We start from the raw sequence: 21,532 nt of genomic DNA, 5'->3' as shown, positions 1-21,532 counted from the left end.
CCCCCCCCCCCCTCTGTTATCAACAAAAAGGTCGGTTTGTGTCCATCGGGATTGCTTGAGCCTGAAATCACCAAATGGAGGCATTGCTTGATCGGTCACTTCCTTGGGAGCAGATGGCCTTTCAACATAGTCAAATCTTCTCTCTCCAAGCAATGGAGAGTCCATGGTCCGCTGTCCACCTTTCTGATTGATAATGGGATATTCATTTTCAACTTTTCGGATGTAGCTGACAAGCTTACTGCCCTCAAAGGAGGCTCCTGGATCGTGGGGAAAGAAACCTATATTCCTTCGACACTGGGATTAATACACCATCCTTAACAAAGTTGATCTTAAATCCATTCCTATCTGGGTTGCCCTCCCCAACCTCCCTCTCCACTATTGGTGTGCTAAAGGGTTGAGTATTGTTGGATCGGCCATTGGACAGCCCTTGTTCTTTGATCAAAGAATAAAACTGATAGAAGGCTTTACTATGAGTGGCTTCCTCCCCAGTGCACAATCTGCAATTCTTTTGGCCATAACATTAAGCATTGTGCTCACAAAATGGTTTCCGACTCTGAAGGTCTAGTTTCAAGAATCAATCATCTGAAGTGGATCCCTCTATTCCTCCAGCCAGGACGCCTTCTCTAGCCCTATCTGTGATAGAAGAAAGCATCCGAATCAGACTCACCGGAACCATAGCTTCATGGCTATCCCTGGATTCAATGAAGACGATGCTTCTCCGTCTACCAGGCCATCCTCCATCTGTCCGATGGACCATCAACTTCAGACCACTGGGAAAAACAGATTCGCCCTTCTCATGTCGTTATCGAACTCTGATGAGAAGAAGGAGAGTTATAACCCTGATCTTCTACATCGATGTTGCCTCACTCTGGTGCTGCAGCTGAAGACGTCGCCGAAGTTCTGCCTCGACCAGACAATCCTCCTTACCCTGAGTCATGCTCAAGCCATCCCGTTATCCTCATTTCTCCTCTTCGACAAGCTACCGTCACTTCTGCTGAAACCCTTACCATTCCCCTCTCATCACAAACCATTTCCTTTTACCGCCCATCCTTACCCTTCTTATCCTTGTTTGGGGCCCCACCCATCCTTTGAGATCTTTACCATGTACTCTCGCACCCTAATTCATCAGCCCACTCAAACCCAAACCTTGCTAACCTACCCATCTACGACCTGGCCCACCCCTCCGATCCACTTAACCCCAACCCTCTTACCACTCCTCATCCACCTACCTGACCATTTCTCTTAAGCCTTCCCCTAACCCATCCATAACTTTTAACACGTCGCCACACGTCGCCACCCCCCCTAATCACTTCCCCTCCCCCTCCTGGCCCGCCTTTCCCTAACCCACCCATAACCCTTAGCCATGCGGGTCTCCTCCCTTACTTGTCGAGGGCTTCTCCCTCCCCCAAACATCCCACTAGTGTCTTGTTACTCCACGATTTTTCGCAGACTCCTCCTGCGACCTTTGGTTTTGCTCCTTCCATCTCAGGCCTTTCACCTAACCCTACCCTCGAAGATGCTCCCACCCATTGTGCCTCTCTAACCATTAGGGCCTCTCCTCGGAAGATGATCCCCAGCCTCTCCAGTCCGCACAAGCCCTTCCTGTGCACTCCCCTTCTGATGCGATTAACATGTCTCTGCCAATCTTCTCCTCCTCTCCAATCACTACCTCTCCGTCTATTGCCTCTCTTAAAGAATACCAGCATAACATCAAGTTCTCTCTGGTTCAGTTACAGTTACCGCTACTGGACCCCTTGCCTCTGTCCTTATGGACGTCTCCTTAGCCAGTGCCATTAACAAGAAGAACCTACCTTTTAAAAGCAACAACTCCACCTAGGCCAAGACCAGAAATTTTGTCCACATGGGTAGAGAATTTGAGATAAAGGATCTCAGAAAGTTAAGGTACTTTCTTGGGATTGAAGTTTTCAAGTTTTCAAAAGGAATCTTTCTCTCTCAAAGGAAGTACATCCTTGATCTGCTGTCCGAGATAGGCATGTTGGGTTGTCATCCTTCTGATTTTCCTATGGAAGCTAGTACCTGTCTCAGGGTGAACTAGTTGACAAAGGCCGATATCAATAGTTGGTACGAAAACTGATATATCTCCCTCATACACGACCTGATATTGCTATGGCTATGAGTTTAGTTAGTTAGTTTATGCATGCCCCTATTCGTCTCATATGGGAGCAGTTATGCGTATCTTATAATACATGAACTCAGCTCCAGGAAAAGGGATCCTCTTATCTCCTCATGATCACCTCTGAGTTGAAACTTATACAGATTTTGATTGGGCTGGTTCATCTGAGAGTCCATCTCTAATTATTGTACCTTTGTAGGAGGGAATCTTGTCACTTGACGCAGCAAGAAGTAAATGTGGTGGCTAGATCTAGTGCTGAGGCAGAATTTCGTGCCATAGCACACGGGATTTGTGAGTTACTATGGTTGCGTACACTTTTGAATGATATTGGTGTACTTGTTCGTCTTCCTATGATCCTTTACTGTGATAACAAGGTTGCTATCAATATTGCTCATAATCCAGTACAGCATGACCGAACCAAACACGTGAAGATTGATAGACACGATGCTGGTTTGATTTATGTTCCTTTTGTGAAATCTGGTTATCAACTAGCCAATGTGTTCACTAAAGGGCTGGTTGAAAGTTGTTTCAATCTAGTTTAGTCAAGTTGGGCATGTGTGACATCTACGCACCAACTTGAGGGTGAGTGTTAGAATAAGAATAAGTGCCGCAGGGGCACATTGGGGCTTCCCCCCCTCCACCGACCCTAGGTAGAGTGGGGCGGCTGCATAGAGGGCTATATTTGTAATTACCTTATATTTCTGTTTTGTACTCTTATCATGATTCTATATTATAAATAGATGACTTGTGTGATCAGTTAAAGACACACAAGCATTATCCCATTCTTCCTGTTGGCACGAAGCTTTGTTGATATCTCTCAATCGATGAATCCCAAGGCCTCCTTCCGTTTAATGAAAACACACCGTATCCCACTTCACTATCACCACTTTGGAGGTATCAATATCCCTTGTCTAGAGAAAATTTCTCGTCCACCTCTCCATAATAGATAGCAAGGAGGAGGGCCACCAATATACTAAGAAGCTGTGAATTGGCATCCCAGAAATCACCGATCAAACAAGCTCCACTCTTCCTGTAAGAGAGAGTATTTTCCTTTCTAGCCTGATAAACGCACTTGGAGCTAACCCATCATTAGAAGTAAAGCTTCTTTTTTTACCAGACCCTTACAAAATCTCACGGATTCCTTTCCCCACTGGTTTGTTCACCTCTTCCTCGGCATGAGATTTTGCTAGATCCAAAGCCCCTCTTGCCTTCAGGCGTAAAATCATCTAGTTCAAAGGTCGTAACGCTTTTCATAGCTTCACGGCTTGGGGTGATATTTTGAACTGCCTCCCGACGTAGTCCTTTCTCATCCATCACCACTAGGGGTGTCAACGGTCCGGGTTGGTGCGGTTTCGGTCTGGTTCCACCGGTTTCGGTGTGACTTTGGAACTGACCGAAACCGACCCATTAAGGATTTATCGGTTTCGGTCCGGTGTCGGCTTCGGTGCGGTTTGGGTTCGGGTTGGTACCGGTTTGGATTTATCAAGTTCATTTCGGTTTGGATCGGTTTTTTAAACCGGTATGGATCCATTAGGAAACAACCAAATGTTGAACTGTTGAACTTCGGTTTCTTAAATCGATTTGTAACCGGGTTGGTTTTGGTTTTTGGTCTAGTTTGGATTTGACTTTCCATACAAGTACACAAAACTATGCAAATTTTGATTTTTTTAATGAATTTTGGAGTGTTTCGGTTTCTTACCGGTTTGGTTTCGGTTTCGGTCCAGGTTTTGAGCCGGTTTCGATTTCGGTTTCGGTCCAAGTTTTGAGCCGGTTTCGGTTTGGTTTCGGGTTCATCCGGTTTTCGGTGCGGTTCGGTTTGGTTTTGGGGTTGCAATACTCGAAACCGAACCGAACCAATAAGGCTTCGGTTCGGTTCGGTCCGTGTTGTTATCGGTTCGGTTCGGCCGGTTTTACCGGTTCGGTTTAGGAATTGACACCCCTAATCACCACATCCAGGTCCTCGCCTCCTGTTGCCTTTGCTGGAATGGGTCTGAAGACGTGGATCACCTCTTCTTCTCTTGCCCCTTCTCCTCTGCCATCTGAAAGAGAGTCCTCAACATTTGTTGGCCTTCTAGCCGAAGGATCCTCCCCCTTAGTAGGGAATGGATCTGAGTTGATATAACGTTTGCCGGATCCATCATCAACCAGCTCTAGCTGGAGCAAAATCTCCGTAGAAGAACATCTAAATCCCCCTTTTTTTGACAAGATTTGGAATGCCATCTACTTTGATGTTAGCTCTAAGCTGGCCTCCCTTCAACCCTGTATGGTTAGAGATTCACCAAGGAACATGCTTATTGTTGTCTCCTAGGGCCTCCCCTCCACCATTTTGTCCCTCGCTCCCCCTTATTTAGTGATGGCTTGATTCTTTGAGGCTTTGTTCCGCCTCCCTCTTATAGGTTTGTTCCCCCCCCCCTTCTTTTTGGCTTTTCCCTCTCCTCCACCCAATTCTTCCCACTTTAAATTCTTGTCCTGCCTCGTAATTTAATATTTTATTCATCTAAAAAAATATCATCAGAGAAGAGCATACACCACGGGACCTCGTCTTCAATGCTCTTGGTTAGGTCATCCATGAAAAGCACAAATAGATAAGTGAATAAGGTTGAGCCTTCATGTAACTCAATCGTAATTGAGAAGTCCTTGCCTTGATGTAACCTAATCGTAATTGGGAATTACTTGCCTTGATCTCCCACAAATCTCCCACTAGCCTCCACGCCCTCATACATATCTTTAATTTCATTTGCATATTTACTCGACACCCCTCTCTTCACTAGGACATGCCGGATTAAATCTCTAGGGACTCTGTAATTAGCTTTTTCCAGGTTAGTAAAGACCATATGGAGATCCTTTTTACTATCTCTATAGCTTTCCATGAGCCTCAATCAGTAGATAGCTTTTGTCGTGGATCTACTTGACATAAAGCCAACTTGGTTCATCGAGATATTAGTCTCTCTTCTCAGACGGGTTACAGTAACCTTCTCCCAAGTTTAACAGTACAACTAAATGGTTTTATGCTTCTATAGTTATTATAGCTTTGGATATCGCCTTTACTTTTGTAGATTGGTACCACAATGCTTCTCTTCCACTCATCTGGCATCTTCCTTGTGTTCATAATCTTGTTAAGCAGATTGGTAAACCAATATATCCCACAAATTCCTACGGTTTTTCACACTTCTATTGGAATCACATCCAGACCTGGTGTCTTGCTTGCCTTCATTTTTCTTAAGATTTTTTAACTTCCACCACACTAACCTTTCATATACATCTATAACGCGTGATGGCTTTGTTGAATAATGCACTCATCAGGGTCATTTCCACTTGAACTATCTCCATTTAGTAGGCCACAAATATATTCATCCCATCACTTCACAATGTGCTCATCCCTTACCAATCATAGTTGACAAGGCGCCGCCTTGGCGTCCAGGCGGTTTGCCTTGGACCTAGGCGACTATTCCTTATGTTTTGGCCTTTATTAATGCCAAAATATCATTTACTTAAGATATTACTCATAATAAGCAAATACCCCCATTTGAATCCAATAAAAATAATTTCAAAATCAAATTTCAAAAAGACAAAAGGTCAACCACTTAGTCTCAAACAAAAATTGGATAATTAGTTGTAGGGGGATTTTTCAACTATCAAATGCTAGGGTTTTTCTCAATTCTGAAAACTTATAAGTTGTATCAAGGTAAAACATTGCTAAAAACCAAAAGTCCGGTAAAAATCGTAAAATAATTTTTTCTTTTGATGTCCATAAAATTATTTTCATTCAGACGATTTTAACAGCATTCGCGCACTTTAAACTAAGTTTGATTAGAACACAACTTTGTCTTTACAACTCAAATTTAAGTAATCTTACACTTGTTGGAAAGTTGGTTTAGTGTTATACCTGATACAAAATGTCTCATGTAAAAATAAAACCATTTGACCACTCAAACTTATTATAGAACAAGAGCATTTCTCTAAATGTTGATTTTATATGACTTAATGGGGCTTAATATTGATTTTTTGATGATTTGATGTGGCTTAATGTTGATTTTTGATGACTTGATATTGCTGGATGTTGATTTTTTTTTTTATACAAGGTATATGTAGAAAACTAAATAATGTTAGAAATGAGGGAAAATAAAAAATAACACTTGGTCGCTTTAAGGCGGGCAACTTGTCGCGTAAGTGCTTCGGCAGCCCTCCAACGCCCTAGTTCACCTTGTCGCCATGACAGTTATGTTACCAACACTCTTACATCATCACCATTGATACACCTTACATGGTCGAAAACTCTATTCTTCCTTTCTCTCATTTAACTATCAAGTTAGCAATTCCTACTCTGTTAATAATATTAAACATCGCCTGAACATTACAATAAGCTACAGACACAATCTGATCAAATGTTTAAGAGAAAATATCTAAAGAAACAGAAAGCCACCACGAGTCATTAATATTAAGTTCATGTTGGTCTTTGGAGACCCTATTGATAAATTCAATCAACCTGAACCCATTGCCACCCCTACTATAACACCGTCTGAAGAGAAAGGAGAAAAGCAACCCTATCTAATGCCATTCCACCTCTCCACTTTTAGATACTACCGATCATGTTATGCCCATTATGAAAGTAAGAAAACAACAAAACATGTATAACTATAAGCATCAAGTAGGATTTTAGAAATAAAAAAATCATCTCCGTCCTATTCATCATCAATCAAACTGCTTCACTCTTGTGCGACCCAAAATACACAACCAACTTTAAGTTCTAGAATTGATATTGCTATAATAAGCATTTTATCCTCTATTAGTTCATATATAAAAAAAAAAGCCGTTACCCAGTGCACAAAGGCTTCCTGCACTTAAGCAGGGTTCTAGGAGGGTATATAGGTAGACAGCCTTACCCCCTTTACGGAGAGGCTGGTTCCCAGGACTCGAACCTGCACCACTGCGCAGGCGGAAAGAGCCCTTTGCCATTGCTCCAAGCAACGATAGTTCATACATAACATTTGACAAATGAAAATAGTTGAGGATAAAGTCATAATAGCCACCAACTACTGTCCATGCCAAAAATTAAACAAAAATAAACTGTAGTGGAAATGTACCTTATCTTTGGAATTGCTTCTGGTAAAACCCAAATCATCTTCACTGGAGGCTATGATCTTTCCCTCGAGATGGTCAGCCGGAACTTTCCTTGGAATACTCCTTCCTTTGTCTGCACGTGGGGGACAAGCAGTGGGAAAAAAAAAAAACCAGTCTTACCATAGATCCAACATTATGCATCCACATTTTTAAAGTTTATAGCACTTCCGATGGAATAGGACATCTTTCTATCAGGATGGTTTACTGTTACTATTCAGAATAGTATTACTCTTGCCCACCATTGGGGAACAAACTACTAATGAATCTTCCTCAACCATACTAGGTGGCATACAGGAAGAATATGATGCCCCACTGATACAATACTCACCAATTTCCTTTTGGTCTAGAGTTCCATCAATTTTGTCGATTCTTTTGCCATCCATACAATGTGCCATGTTAAATATATCACTGCTGTGATTCACTTCAATAGAGGATGCTTTTCTTGCAGTCGGATAAGAACCTATATTTACATTTTCTGGCCCCAACTGTAAAAGTGATGACCTATTTGGATCCTCCTTCCTGTGGTTTAAACGAAATCATCATTTTTCAAAAATCCTAAATAATATATTCTAAACATATTGAAACTGAAAAGAGGCAAGTAAGAGAACAAAAATTAAAAATTAAAGTTAAAAATAAAATAAAAGCAGACGAAACTTGCAAACTAAAGTTCAAGAAGTAACAAGTTAATTGGGAGACAACCTAATAGACGGTGTTAGAGAATGTCGAGTGAGGGGAAGGGAGAGAGCAATTCATGATTTCTCTCCCTCTCACCTTAGGGCTGTTATGTCCTTTTGGCTTTCATATTTGTTTCCTATTGTGACTCTAAAATGCTATGCTATATATATGAAAGAAGTGGGAAATCCCAATCCTAAGGTTGTGACTCCCAAGTTACAGGCTTACAGCCATCTCTCTTTCTCTTCCACTTTCTTCCTTATTGTTTACATGGTCAGAGTTTGATCCTCACAACTAATCAAGTCTTTGTTATCACTACATCGACTAGTAACAGCCCCTCTTCTTGTTCCACTTCGTTGGCTGTTACTGGTTGACCCTAGAGGTTATATCAAATTTCAGAGGGGTGATTTCATCCCCTAATTGTGAAGTTTTTCAATGGAGGCATGATTGACTAGAACCACTCATATTTTTGGGATGATCGACTCAAGTTATTGGTGGTATGTTGTTACGGTCTTGGAAGAACTCCGCCCCATAAACCGGCTTACAAGGTGAGGGGACCCAAAACCATATCAACCCACATCAATTCCCATAGGAAACCAATGTGAGATCAGCCCCCATAAGCTGATATGGGATCATAACATAGCACCACGCTTCCGAACCCGATGTCCATAGCGGCCCACTCCTAATCAAGTAGCCCTGTCCAGGCAGCTCTCATTCTTGCACCAGGTAGCACCTTCCGCGTGTTGGTTGGGCCGAGGATCGGTTGCTCTGATACCAGATGATGCGTGCTCAAGTTTGTGGGAAGAGAGAAAATAGAATGTTATAAATACAAAATTAAAATAAGAGATAAAATAGGAAATAGATAGATTTTGGCTGATTTGGAGATGCCTGCCTCTTGGCTTTACGGACGAAGCCGAACGTCCCGACCTAATTAGGAGGTAGTCGAACCTCTTCTCTTAGAAGAGAAAATAGGAAAAACTTTTGCAACTTCAATCATATCCATTAACTCTATTTGAGCCCACTAAATAGGCTAATGAAACAAGTTGTAACCGTCCCCACTCCACTCCACACTCCACGTAATTTTAACTCCTATAACTTCTAGTACCCACTTTCCATAACCATAGATGATAAGTTAGATAACCACTAGGATTCTAACTCCTACCCACATACAAACACAATAAAGTTACACAATCACTTGGACACCACCGCTTGCCCATGTATGCAAGTAACATATGTATTGCTGATTTGATTCATTGGTTAAAGATATGAGGAAATCGATTTAAGGGTTTCAGGCCAAATCTATTTTTGGCACCTCTTCCTGGTCTTGTCAATAATCTCACTTCATCATGGCATGCCTCAATCATTAGATGGCCTTTTGTAGTAGAGTAGCCTACCTGTTGGTTAATTCCTTTATCTAGTCTCAAGAGTCCAGGAATTCTCTATACCACCTTACTCTCATCTCCTCCTTGAGGGTAGGTATTTGTTCCTGGTGGCAGAACCCAAGCTGATACATCTTTTTTCAGGTCTTTCTGTGAGTGGAGTGGATGGATTAAAGTCTAATGCGAAAACCCTGCAAAAGCCTGTTGTGTCATATATCCAGCATTGAGTGGAGGGAAAAAGTCTTCATGAGGGTATTCTGGCAAGTACAAAGTGGGGTTCATCTGTTTAATTTTAGTAACCCTAACTACTCCCTGAGTGAGAACTGACAAAGCCTTCCTACCTCTAATTTTGGAATGTGGATAGCATAATGTATGTTGTCCTGGATCACTGGATGTAAGACTCATCATGTGAAGTCATCAATGAGTGCATCTCCAGGATCAATCTCTCATTCTCTTTGTGTGTGAAGATGTGTAGAAGCATTGAAAAGCATCTTCAGGATCAATCTACTGTATTGATACAGCTATTTTATTTTATGATGCTAAGTGTAAGAAAGATTTTCATATGTATGGTTTATTTAATGATGCCAAAGTGTAAGAAAGATTTTCATATTTCAACATAGTCCTTATACACTTACATTCAGTCCTTCCATGTCACATTCAGATTTTTTTTATGTGCGTGTGCAGGGGATCCACAGATGAGTCAAAGAAGGACCTCTGGAGGGCCAAGATGGGGCCAAGATGATCAAACACTTATTGGAAACCGGAAAAAGTACTTCACAAATCCTTTGAAGGATTTTGTTCAGCAACATGCCAAGGATATTCCGTCCAATTTTCAGCATCATCTGAGGTCCCTACGGCAAACCGTAGGTGTATTACTAAAAGTTTAGGGTTTTCTTCTCTGAGTCGATTCTCATTTTTGCAGTGTCTTTGGAAATCAATTTTTGGTTATTCCATTGTGATAATGGCTGAAAGTGAAGCAAAAAGTGTTGTTGTAGAGGTAGGTTCATCCTCCTCCCATAAGGTCACAGAGAAGAAACTTGCAGGAGCTACTAATTTTCAACAACGAAAGAAAATTGCACAGTTAGTGTTGAGTGTTGACTAGTGGTGATAAACAAAGCCAACTTACAAAGGTAAAGTCTACTACAGACACCACATGGGATACTGTTGATACACGAATCTTAGGACAGTTGTTAAACTTGATGGAGAACTCTGTTGTTGAAATCTGTTCTCCAATCCATGTACTTGTACTGGTCTAGGATCTTTGTTCTCCTTGAATCCTCTATCAAATCTATTGAGTCCATCCTCCGCTCCTTCCTCTAGAAAGATTACGATTCTTCAAAATTCCTCCATCCTATCAGTTGGGACAAAGTCTGTGGAATCAGAAGAATTAGGGACGTCAATAAGGCGGATATTCTCAAGCTCATTTAGAAGAGTGTTTCCAAGCATAACAGTATCTGGATCAATTGGGTCTCCTCCCACCTCCTCAGGAATAAGTCACTTTGGTCTATCTCTCTCCCTCCTGACCCCTCCTGAATCTGGCATTACATTCTCTCCCTTGGGCCCTTGGCCTTGTTTGCTATTTCCTGCTACATCGGGCATGGCTCTTGGACCTCTCTCTGGCTTGACCCTTGGCACCCCTCTGGCATTCTCCTTCCCTAGGTCTCCCACAGAGCCATCTACTCCTCTGGCCTGAACAGATCTACCAAAGTGTCTTCTATCATATTTCAGGGCTCCTGGTCGCCCCCAGCCACTCCTCCTCCGTTGGCTGACCTTTGGTCCTCTCTCCCTTCTATTCCCCTTAGTCACCGTGGAAGGCATGACAAAATCATTTGGACTCCTTCCCCCCATGGATTTTTTTCAGCTACTTTTGCTTGGGATTTATTGCGCACCAAGGATCCTCTTTCCCCTTGGCGCAAAATCATATGGTTCAAAAGTCACATCCCTCGCCACAGCTTCACAGCTTGGCGTGCCCTCTCCAACTCATGCCCACCCAGCGCTTCCTTATTCATTGGCATATTCAGGTCCCCCTTCCTGCTGTCTCTGCTGGAATGGATCGGAATATGTCGATCACCTTTTCTTGTCCTATTCCTTTTCCTTCTTAGTCTGTAAAAAGTTTTTAAGTTCTGCTAACCTTCTTCTTAAGGATGCTTCCCTTGAGAAGAGAACGGATCTGGGATGAGCTTCAGAGGCTCCACTATTTGCGATATTGTTCGAAAGCTTGCCTTCTGCGCCATGATCAAATATATTCGGATGGAGTGTAATCTCCGTAGATGGACTTCCAACTCTAGATCCTTCGATAGGATTTGGAAAGCCATCTACTTTGATGTCAACTCCAAACTTGGATGCCTTTCTCACCGGATGGTTAGTGGCACCCTAAGGAACATGCTCACTGTTGTCTCCTAGGGTCTCCCTTCTACTATTCTTATCTCCCCTTCTTGATGTTCTTCCTTGTTTTTAGGACCTCTATTTAGCCCTTGCTGGTCTTTCTTTGTCGGCTTTCGCCTTTGGCTTTGTCTCCCCCCTCTCTCCCCCATGTATATTCTTTTCCTCCTTGGTAATGAATTGATTTATTCATCCAAAACAAAAAAGGTACACACCATATACTGTGTCTTCATTCTACTTGTCTAAAAAACTTTTGATTGTAAGGTTGTTCTCCATAACTCCAACTTGGTGTCAATTTTTGTTTTTGTCCTATCCACCAAAACACTGTCATCAGCAAAAAGCACAACCCAAGGAACTTCATTTTGAATGTCTTTAGTTAAATCATCAATGATAAGCACAAACAAATAAGGGCTTAAATCTGAACCTTGACGTAACCCAATTGTAATCGGGAATTCACTATCTTGACCCCCCACCATTCTTACACTAATCATCACACCATCATACATATCTTTAACCACTTACTCTTCTCTAGTGCTTGCCAGATTAACTCTAGGGACTCTGTCATAAGATTTTTTTTTTAGGTCAATAATGACAATGTGGAGATCCTTTTTGCAATCTTTAAGTCTTTCCATAAATCTCTGAAGTAAAAAGCTTTTGTCATTAATCTTTTTGGCATAAAACCAAACTTGTTCTCTAAGATAGTAGTTAATCTTCTAAGGTGGGCTTCAATAGCCTTCTCCCATAATTTCATAATTTGACTCATAAGTTCTATGCCTTTATAGTTATCGCCTTTATTTTTTTCATTCGGAACCACAATGCTTCTCCCCCATTCATCTGGTATTTTCTTTGTGCTCAAAATCTTATTAAACAACTTGGTTGGCCAACAAAAACCACCAATTCCTAAGATCATCGACATTTCTATTAGGACTTCATCTGGCCCTTGTGCCTTGCCTATTTTCATCCTCAAAGCTTCTTTTACTTCAAACACCCTAATTTTTTGTATATATCTACGACACGTGGTACCTTAATGGCTAATGTAGTCCCCAGGACTCTAATACCCAAAGTATCTTCATTTAGTAAGCCATAAAAATAATTTGTTCATCTCTCCTTAATATCAAGATTCTAAATCTCGGGTTTCAACCGGGTTTCGACCTTGGTTAAGACTGAAATTTAGGTCAAAATTTCCAAAACCTAGTCGAAACCAGGTATTTTTATCTAGGCTACTTGGTAGAAATTTGGGTCAAAATTTTCTATACTTTCCGAAATTAGGATCAAAACCATCGAAACTTGATCATCTCAGGGTGGTTCAAAACAATCGAAACTTACGAAAGAAATTTAGAACTATGCTTAATGTCCTCATCCATTATTAGTATTTTACCATCTTCACTTTTAATACATTTAACATAGTCGAGATCTATACTCTTCCTTTCACTCATTTTAGCTATCTTATAGATAGCTTTATCCTCTTCCTTTGTACTCAAATTGTTATTAAGATCTTCATATTTCTTTGCCATGCTTTTCCCACAATATTTTAGCTTAATTTATAGCAGATTAACTCAACTTCCTCTTAGAACAGTCAAAATAAACTAGTATTTGAGACTCTTACTCAAATTACTACTTTATAAACAGAACATATACTTGGAATCTGGACAATTCTTAATAATTCTAGGACTTGACTAAAATAACCAACAAATTTGGACCTACTTGACTAAACTCATATTCGATGCTCCTACCCATATTATAAGCCCATTAAAGTGGCCCATTACAATGACAATCCCTCTAACCAAAGGCTCAACATGTATAGAACCCAACCCGAGGCTTATTTCCACTAAAACAAGCCTATTTATATTATTTATCTGCATTGCCCCCCAGTTTCAATGGTTCTCATAGGAGCTGGCGCTGACCCAACTCACATGTGTGGGGGCGTATGTGTGCATCCGGGGGATTAGTCGGGCCAAAGGTCTAGACACACTCGTTAACATAATGGACAGACCATGAAAGGGACACTTTTCCCATCCACATAAAATCAATTAAGCAATAGATCAATTAAAATAGTGAATTTGATTACCTGGAAAGCCAGTCTGAAATAATCCCAGCATATGGCAATAAATGGAAATATTCAACAGCAGGGGTTACAATGTAAGTGCTGGAAATCTTCTTCACCAAGGGGCCCTGCAAACTTCAGAAGTTGTAGCAAAACATGTTTGATTAGAAATTGCAGAACTAGGTATAGAATGTCTTTTTTTTATTGAGTAAACTAAGCCAATCAAGTAAAATAATGAGCATAGATTTTGGTGCTTTCCAATTTCCCCACTATAGAATTTCCATGTCACATAAATAAATGCCTAGACAACCATGTGGTTTTCTTGGAATCTGGCTCAAGAATACATCAACATAGGTGGACAATTATATCCACACACCCCCCCCCCTCATTTTTCATTGGGAGAAGTAAAGAACCTAAAAGGAAAACAAATCAGTAGATAATTTACCATCAAAGGAGATTAAAAAGACCTTAGATGGAAAAAACCGTTCAATAAGACTTACCAATTATTCAGAGGGACATCCAAATCTAGGTATGGCAACTGGGAGCTGGCTGATGTTTGGGCAGGCCTATATTTACACCTATATAATCATACATTATACATTTCGATTACCATACAATGAAGCAAACCCATTTTATCTCTCTTTTCTCCATGTGGCATCCCTTTCTCCTTAACACTTGGGTCTTCCATTCACATGGTATCCCCCACCCAACCCATAGCATTATTATATCAGTCCTCAATTCCCTCTCCTAATTCCTAAAATCTCGCTTTAGAAATTTTTCGTTAGTATTTCTCTAAATCTGTGATAAGCAACCATCTCTCTAAAATTCCCTCTTCCTCGCTTTGGAAACTAATTACACAATTACCTTCCCTCCCTCTCTCTCAAGTTCCTAAATCGAACCCTCACCCTATTATTTGTTTTATTTCTTTCCTCATCTAAATTTAATATTTCTCATAATATTTCTTATCCTAATTCTCTCCCGAGTCCCTACCCAAAATCTCAGTAATGTAGAACTAGGATTGACAAAGCAACCTAATCCCAATCTTGCAGGATACTCTCAGAGAACATCAGATCAAATATCAGAGTAGTTCAAAACAGATTAACAAAAAGGATGAAATTCTGAGATTAAGAATATCGATCTCAGATTATAGGGCTTCAGAAATCAGAATAGAAGCAGATAATAAAGGGACTAATGGAATGATGAATTAGGACTGAAACAATAAGGAAACACAAATAAACAACTGAGAAACCAGAAGCAAACTAAACCATTCTATTGATCCCAGTAGAAGAACCAGATTAGGTCAAAACAGCCCAATCGAGCCACCTGTGAGGGAATTTGCATAGCAGGCAGACCAGTAGTCTGATTGACCCCAAATCAGAATCGAGTCACCCTCTGGTAGGGCCTAACACTCAATCAAAAGATGGTCAAAATCAGATGGTTGACTAGGTCTGAGAAGGGGTTGATTGGGGAACAAGAAAGGGGAGATATCTCAGGACAGAAAATAAAAATAATGAGAGATGAGCTGATTGATTACCTATGGACTGATATTGTAATTGGTACCTTGGAGTGCTTGAATAACAGTATGAGAAGAAGATAATTAGAAAGAAAAAAACCTCTTGGGATTCACACCACAGAAAGTCAATTGGATCTAACACCAATTCCATCAGCATTGATCAAACACAAGACAACTCTTCATGGAGAAGACAATAGTAGCAGCCATTAATTTGTTTATCAAAATCGCTCCAAGCTTTAGGAGCCTCCTTGCTTTGTATTAATAGTGATAATGGGAGAGGGATACATGGTCACAGGTTCCCTAAAAGGAAACCACAAATAAACTCCTAAAACGGTACTTTCTAAAACTGAAAATAGAAACTAAGTAAAAGAAAAATAACTTGACTTAACTTGTAAGACAAACTATGACTTAAATTGGACCAACTAAAAAAGGAAACTAATGGAAAAGGAAACAAACTAGTTATCCCATATGCAACCTTAAAACCCATAGGTTAGGACCATAATAGTGGCCCATTACACTCCAAACCACATGGACTAAAGGCCTAACACATACAACCCAACCCTAGACTTATTCCTGATAAACAAGCCTAGTTTGGTGAAGAATCTGCATCAACTCTCCCTATCTTGAAAGAATTTATCCTCGAATTTTGCAGTGACGAGGGGAAAACAACATGTGAGTTGCAGATATAATTGTTCCCAAACAAAATTCTGATTGCTTGTAGACTTGTGGAATGTAGTCTTCAAGGCATGGAGTTTTCTCTTCGAAGAACCATGATGACATAACAAACTCTGTATGTTCGATCTCTAAATCAATACCAACCATGAATGTCGTATACATAGAGTCATCAATGTTGGTAACATTCTCATCAAAGCTTGGAGGAACAAGCTTTTCCTTTTCATCATGAATCTCAAAGACTTGTGGAGTGCTCTCAACAACTACCTCATCATCCGTAGCTTCAATATTGTCTACTCTGTTCTCTTCAACATAAAACTATTCAGCCGAATCTTCTATCTTTGAAGCTTCAAGAACTATCTCTTTAATGGGAGCCTTGACTTCAGGTTCTTCTGGTTTGAATAGAGATATCTTTACTTCTCATTGAGGTGTTACAGGTGCTATTAATGATTTTGGGATACCAACACATCACTACATTCTAGCTAATAGTTCATCCATTCACTCCATTTGTTGATTCAGTTGTATCAACATCTCCATCATTACAGCCATCATATCAATAGGAGGCGTTGAAACCCTCAATGGGTTGTTCTTTGCCATGCTCTGATACCACTTAATATGGAACTAGGATTGGCAAGGCCAACCTAATCCCAATACTGCAGGATACTCTCAAAGAACAACCAATATCCAAAGTAGAACAGCAACACAAAGCAACTCAGGATTAAAAAGAAAAACCAAGTCTGTAACAGCCAACCGATTACAGAACTCTTGAGAATCTGTGAATAGAACTAACAATAGATGATGGGGCCTTAGAAGGACTGTACGAGGCCTAATCCCAATTGATAATATGGTTCAATACCCAAAGAAATCAAATCTAGAACTATAATTGACAAAGCAACAAAATCCCAATCGAGGCACCAAGGTAACTCAACAATAGATCAATTAAAAAGAACTGAAATGAAGAAAAAAAAGAGATCAAGTCAACCTATCTCAGTTTTTTTAAGGGTTTCTGTAACTGAATTGAATCAGGGATTTAAGAACTTATTTTGTCAATGATAATAGACAAACATTCAGTTCAGCCGACTCAAAATTCTGGAGAAAAAACTGGGTTAAAACTGGAATCGAACAGAATAGGGAGATTTCTCGTACCAGTCAATACACAGGTCTGATTGACCTAACATTTGGACCGAACCACCCTCCCTATAGGTGTAACACTCAACCAAAATATGGAAGCCATCAGGTGGCTGGTCAGTTCTGGTAAGTGATGGATTGATGCATAAGAAATCTGGGGATTTCTGAACAGAACTAAGAGAAGAACAAATCTGTTACCTGAGATATATTGAGGTTGAAGTTGCAGGTCTTGAACACCTTGAACGGCAAAAAAGAAGATAACAAAGGAGAAAGAACCTCTTGAGCTTCACACAGCAGAGAGTCGATTGGATCAAACACCAATTCCATCAGCCTTGATCAAACACAAGACAACTCTTCATGGAGAAAAAAATAGCAGCAGCCATTAATTTGTCTATCAAAATCGTTCCAAGCTTTATACGCCTCCTTGCTTTGTATTAATAATGATAATGGGGGAGGGAATACATAGTAACAGATTTCCTAAAAGGAAGCCTTAAATAAACTCCTAAAACAGTACTTTCTAAAACTGAAAATAGAAACTAACTAACAGGAAACTGACTTGACTTAACTTGTAACACAAACTATGACTTAAATTGGACCAATTAAAAGGGAAACAAACTAGTTAATCCCGTATGCAAACTTAAAACCCCTCATTTAGGCCGATAAAAGTGGCCCATTACACTCCAAACAGCATGGACTGAACGCCCAACACATATACAACCCAACCCTAGACCTATTCCTAATAAAACAAGCCTAGTTTAGTCAAGAATCCACATCACTCGGGTCAACTCCTTCTGAGCTGAAACTAAACATGTGAAGAAGGGACCTTGGTCTACTTGCCCAAAAAATCCAGCATCAATGGACCTGCCATGTGGCATAACTAGGTGTCCACCTAGATAATTGTAATAATAACAGTAGTAATCCCTTTCCCTACAAGTTATCTACTTAGCTTTTTTAACAAATGGAGAACCGTCACAATTTCTCCCTCCATGTTATTGTCATGATTTCCCACGTTCTTATACCCTGGATTATGAAATTAACCCCTCTTCCAACCTGTAAAATCTTCCTATATCTCTCTCCTTCCTATTTATAGCAGTACCTCTCTTAATTTTGTAGAAACATCCCATTTACTTTTCATTTTCCCCCCTCCCCAATAAATCCATAAACCCCTCACAATCTCTCAATCCCTCACATTTCTGAGTTGTTTTTAGCATCTGACTAATTTTCTACAGATTGAAGCAGAACATGTATCATAGATGCTTTTCTTTTTGCATGTGACTTGAAGACTAGTAGATGCTTTTACTTTCTGTTTCTCAGCTGCTATCAGCATTAGACCAGTACTACAAGGCCTGAAATTAGGACTAACTTGGTAGTGGAGTTAAAATGAAACAATGACAAGCTGTATTATAAGGTTTTAACAGTTATAGTGGCCATTATCCATGACAGTTTTCTCTTGCACTTCACTTTAACAGTATCTAATCATTTCTCCATCTTAACCTGTGGTATTTTCCATTAGACATGTTTTATTTGCTTTATTAGACATTATAATGGTAAATGTCTGTTAAGCTTCTTCAACATTACCTTCATCACCAATAGGTGGAGGGCCGGTTAGGAGAATGGGAGCAAGGATTAAAGTATCGGTATCGGTCACCGTATCGGTCGGCTAAATTTAATATACGTATCGGAGGGTATCATATCATATGATCTTAGGTGGGCTTCAATAACCTTCTCTCATAATTTAATAGTATAACTCATTAATTTTATGCCTCTATAGTTATTGCAACTCTGAATATCACCTTCATTTTTGTAGATCCGAACTAAATTGTTTCTCTTTCATAATGTCTACATCCCTTGTTAGCACTCGACCATCATCACTTTTAAGGCATCTAACATGATCGAAACCTCAACTCTTCCTTTCTCCATTTTAGCTATCTTATAGATGGTTTTTCCCCTCTGTTTTCAAATTATTATAAAGGTCATCATATTTCTTTGCCCTTGCTTTTCCCACATTCTTCATAGCTTCTTTTCTAGCAGCATTGTACGTCTTTTTATCTTCCACCTCTTTAGTCCTTTGTCAAGTCTTAGAACTAACTTTCTTACTCTTAATGGCTGCCTGGACCTCATCATCCCACCACCAAGTCTCCCTAGGAGCCAAACGAATACCCTTTAATTCCCCTAGAATTTCTTTCGCAACCTTCTTAATATAGGCCATCATCTCAGTCCACATCATGTTGGTGTCTCTGATGAGCACAATAATGTGTGAAATCTTAGGGATATAAGTATACATTTTGCCCCACTTTGGATAGTACTACTTTTATTTTTCTTGTTTTTTTTTTCAGTTTCCAAGTCTACAAGAGAAAGTGCTTAAAGTGAATCAAGAACCAGTCCAAAGGTGAGACCCACTCATTGGTACCACATCCTCTCTCCTACAAAATCCTGAAGATTATTCTCTCTCCTTGCCACCTCACAAGATCTTGAAGATGCTGTGCAGAGATTCCTTTCTGATTTAATCAAGATTGCAAGATATTTGTTAATATTGCAAGGAAGGAATAGAATTTGTTAATTTTGGAAACAGATTCTCTCTTTCCTCACACAATATCTCAGAGAATGAGGATTTTTACCAAGATTTAATTTTATTTTATTTTCTTTCTTTTCTTAAAGAAGACTTGTAGAAAGGAGGCAAGACAAAAGCCCTATAAAAGCCCCTTCCTCCCCCCTCCTATTTATTATTATTCCCCTTAGTTTATTTTCTAGTTTATACTTAGTTTTCTTCTCTCTCTCCCTCTCTCACTCTCTTTAGTTTTAGTTCTTCTTTATTTTTGCTTTAATCACTTTTGTAATAGTTTTTTATGTCAATTAATGCAAGCACTCTTTTATTCTTATTCAGCATTTTATGTTTATGATTTATGCAATTGAATTGTAATTTTTAACGTTATAGTTCTAGGCTTAGATCTAGGTGACAAGATCACGAGCCGTGGAGTAATTTTTTTTTCAAGTTTTTTTTTTTTTTTAATTGCGTGGGTTGTTTATTTTCAGTTATTTATTTATTTAATTTTAATTGTGTGACTTACATCTTTAAATTATTTAGATGACGAATGGTTAAGACGTTATTTTAGATACATATGTTTAGGACGGTAATTAGAATTAGATCACAACCATTAATCAGTTCACTTTCGCATTATTAAAAGAAAAAAATAAATAAAGTGGTTTTTCTCCCTGTGTTCGACCCGTAGCTACACTGATCCGTACGCTTGCGGTTACATTTAAAATCTCAAACAGTCTCCTTCAAAGTCGCACTTTCCTTGTTTGACCACTTTATCAATAAATGAATCCAATAGATCCCCTTTCAATCTCCACCACCTAACCTTTGGGTAAGTTAGCTCCCCTATCTTACGGTTTTGCATATTGAGGCACATATCCAAGACCACCAGTCTATATTGAGGGATTAGGCTCTCCCCAAGTATAATCTTACAATCCTTAAACAACAATCCATAAGACCTTCTAGTTAGGAAGAAATCTATCAGGCTAGTACGATGCCCACTTTCGTAGGTAATGAATTGCTCCTCTCTTTTTAAAGAAAGTATTTACAATGGATAGGTCATAAGCTACCGCAAAGTCTAAAACTGATATACCCTCCTCAGTCCTCTCCCCAACTCTATATCCTCCACGTACATCTACATAGCCTTTACGATCTCTCCCAGCATGTCCATCCAGGTGACCAATAATAATCTATTCACCCTGACCAATACTTTGCACTAATCCATCCATGTGTTCCCAAAATTGTAACTTACTACTTTCATCCAATCCTATTTAGGATGCATTAACACTAATTATATTGACAAACTCTTTTTCCACCACAAGCTTGATGGATATAATTCTATCTCCAATTCTTTTTTACATCTGCTACATCATTCTTAGATCCTACTTCTATACTAACTCTAGTTCAATTACTTTGATCTCCCGAGTACCAAAGTTTAAAGTAGAATAACACCCCAACTTCTTTTCCCTTCCATCTAGTAACTTGAAAACATGCAATATTAATCCTTCTTCTCCTCATAACGTCTATCAACTCCATACTCTTTCATGTAAAGTATCAATGTTCCAAGATGTAAACTAATCCTACACTTATGGACTAGTTTCTTTACTAACACATGTCCACTATATGAGAGCCCTTGCGTACTTGTCACCACATATGGGCTTTGACGATGCGTGTCGCTTATGGGGGTGTTGCCTAAGGATTAAAGTATTGGTATCAGTCGTTGTATTGGTCAACTAAATTTAAGGATTAAAGTATTGGTATCAATCATTGTATCGGTCAACAAAATTTAATATAAGCATTGGAGGGGAGGGTATCATATCTTATCAGAGATATTCTAAGAAACACTCAAGATACACACATAAACGGACAAGATACACATTTTTATATACTTTTTGCCTAAAAAATAGTTTAAAAAAAAAAAAATATATATATATATATATAACATGTATCA

The 21,532-nt window shown here is 39.6% G+C and overlaps 1 protein-coding gene across 2 annotated transcripts in view; it reads right to left on the bottom strand.

Annotated features, from left to right (window-relative positions):
• The window catches only part of LOC122084072, a 65,681-nt gene that overhangs the window by 26,096 nt on the left and 18,053 nt on the right, over positions 1-21,532 (bottom strand). For both annotated transcript variants that reach the window (XM_042652108.1, XM_042652107.1), the window contains exons 4-6: positions 13,757-13,867; positions 7,584-7,774; positions 7,219-7,328 (exon numbers count right to left, since the gene is read on the bottom strand). In XM_042652108.1, coding sequence (XP_042508042.1) covers positions 7,219-7,328; positions 7,584-7,774; positions 13,757-13,867 — 412 coding nt within the window. The remainder of the gene's footprint in view (positions 1-7,218; positions 7,329-7,583; positions 7,775-13,756; positions 13,868-21,532) is intronic.

This window comes from Macadamia integrifolia, chromosome 7 (assembly GCF_013358625.1).
Source record: "Macadamia integrifolia cultivar HAES 741 chromosome 7, SCU_Mint_v3, whole genome shotgun sequence".
NCBI classification, from domain to species: domain Eukaryota; kingdom Viridiplantae; phylum Streptophyta; class Magnoliopsida; order Proteales; family Proteaceae; genus Macadamia; species Macadamia integrifolia.
Note: the sequence above shows the minus strand (reverse complement) of the source record. Positions and strands in the feature narration are given on the sequence as shown.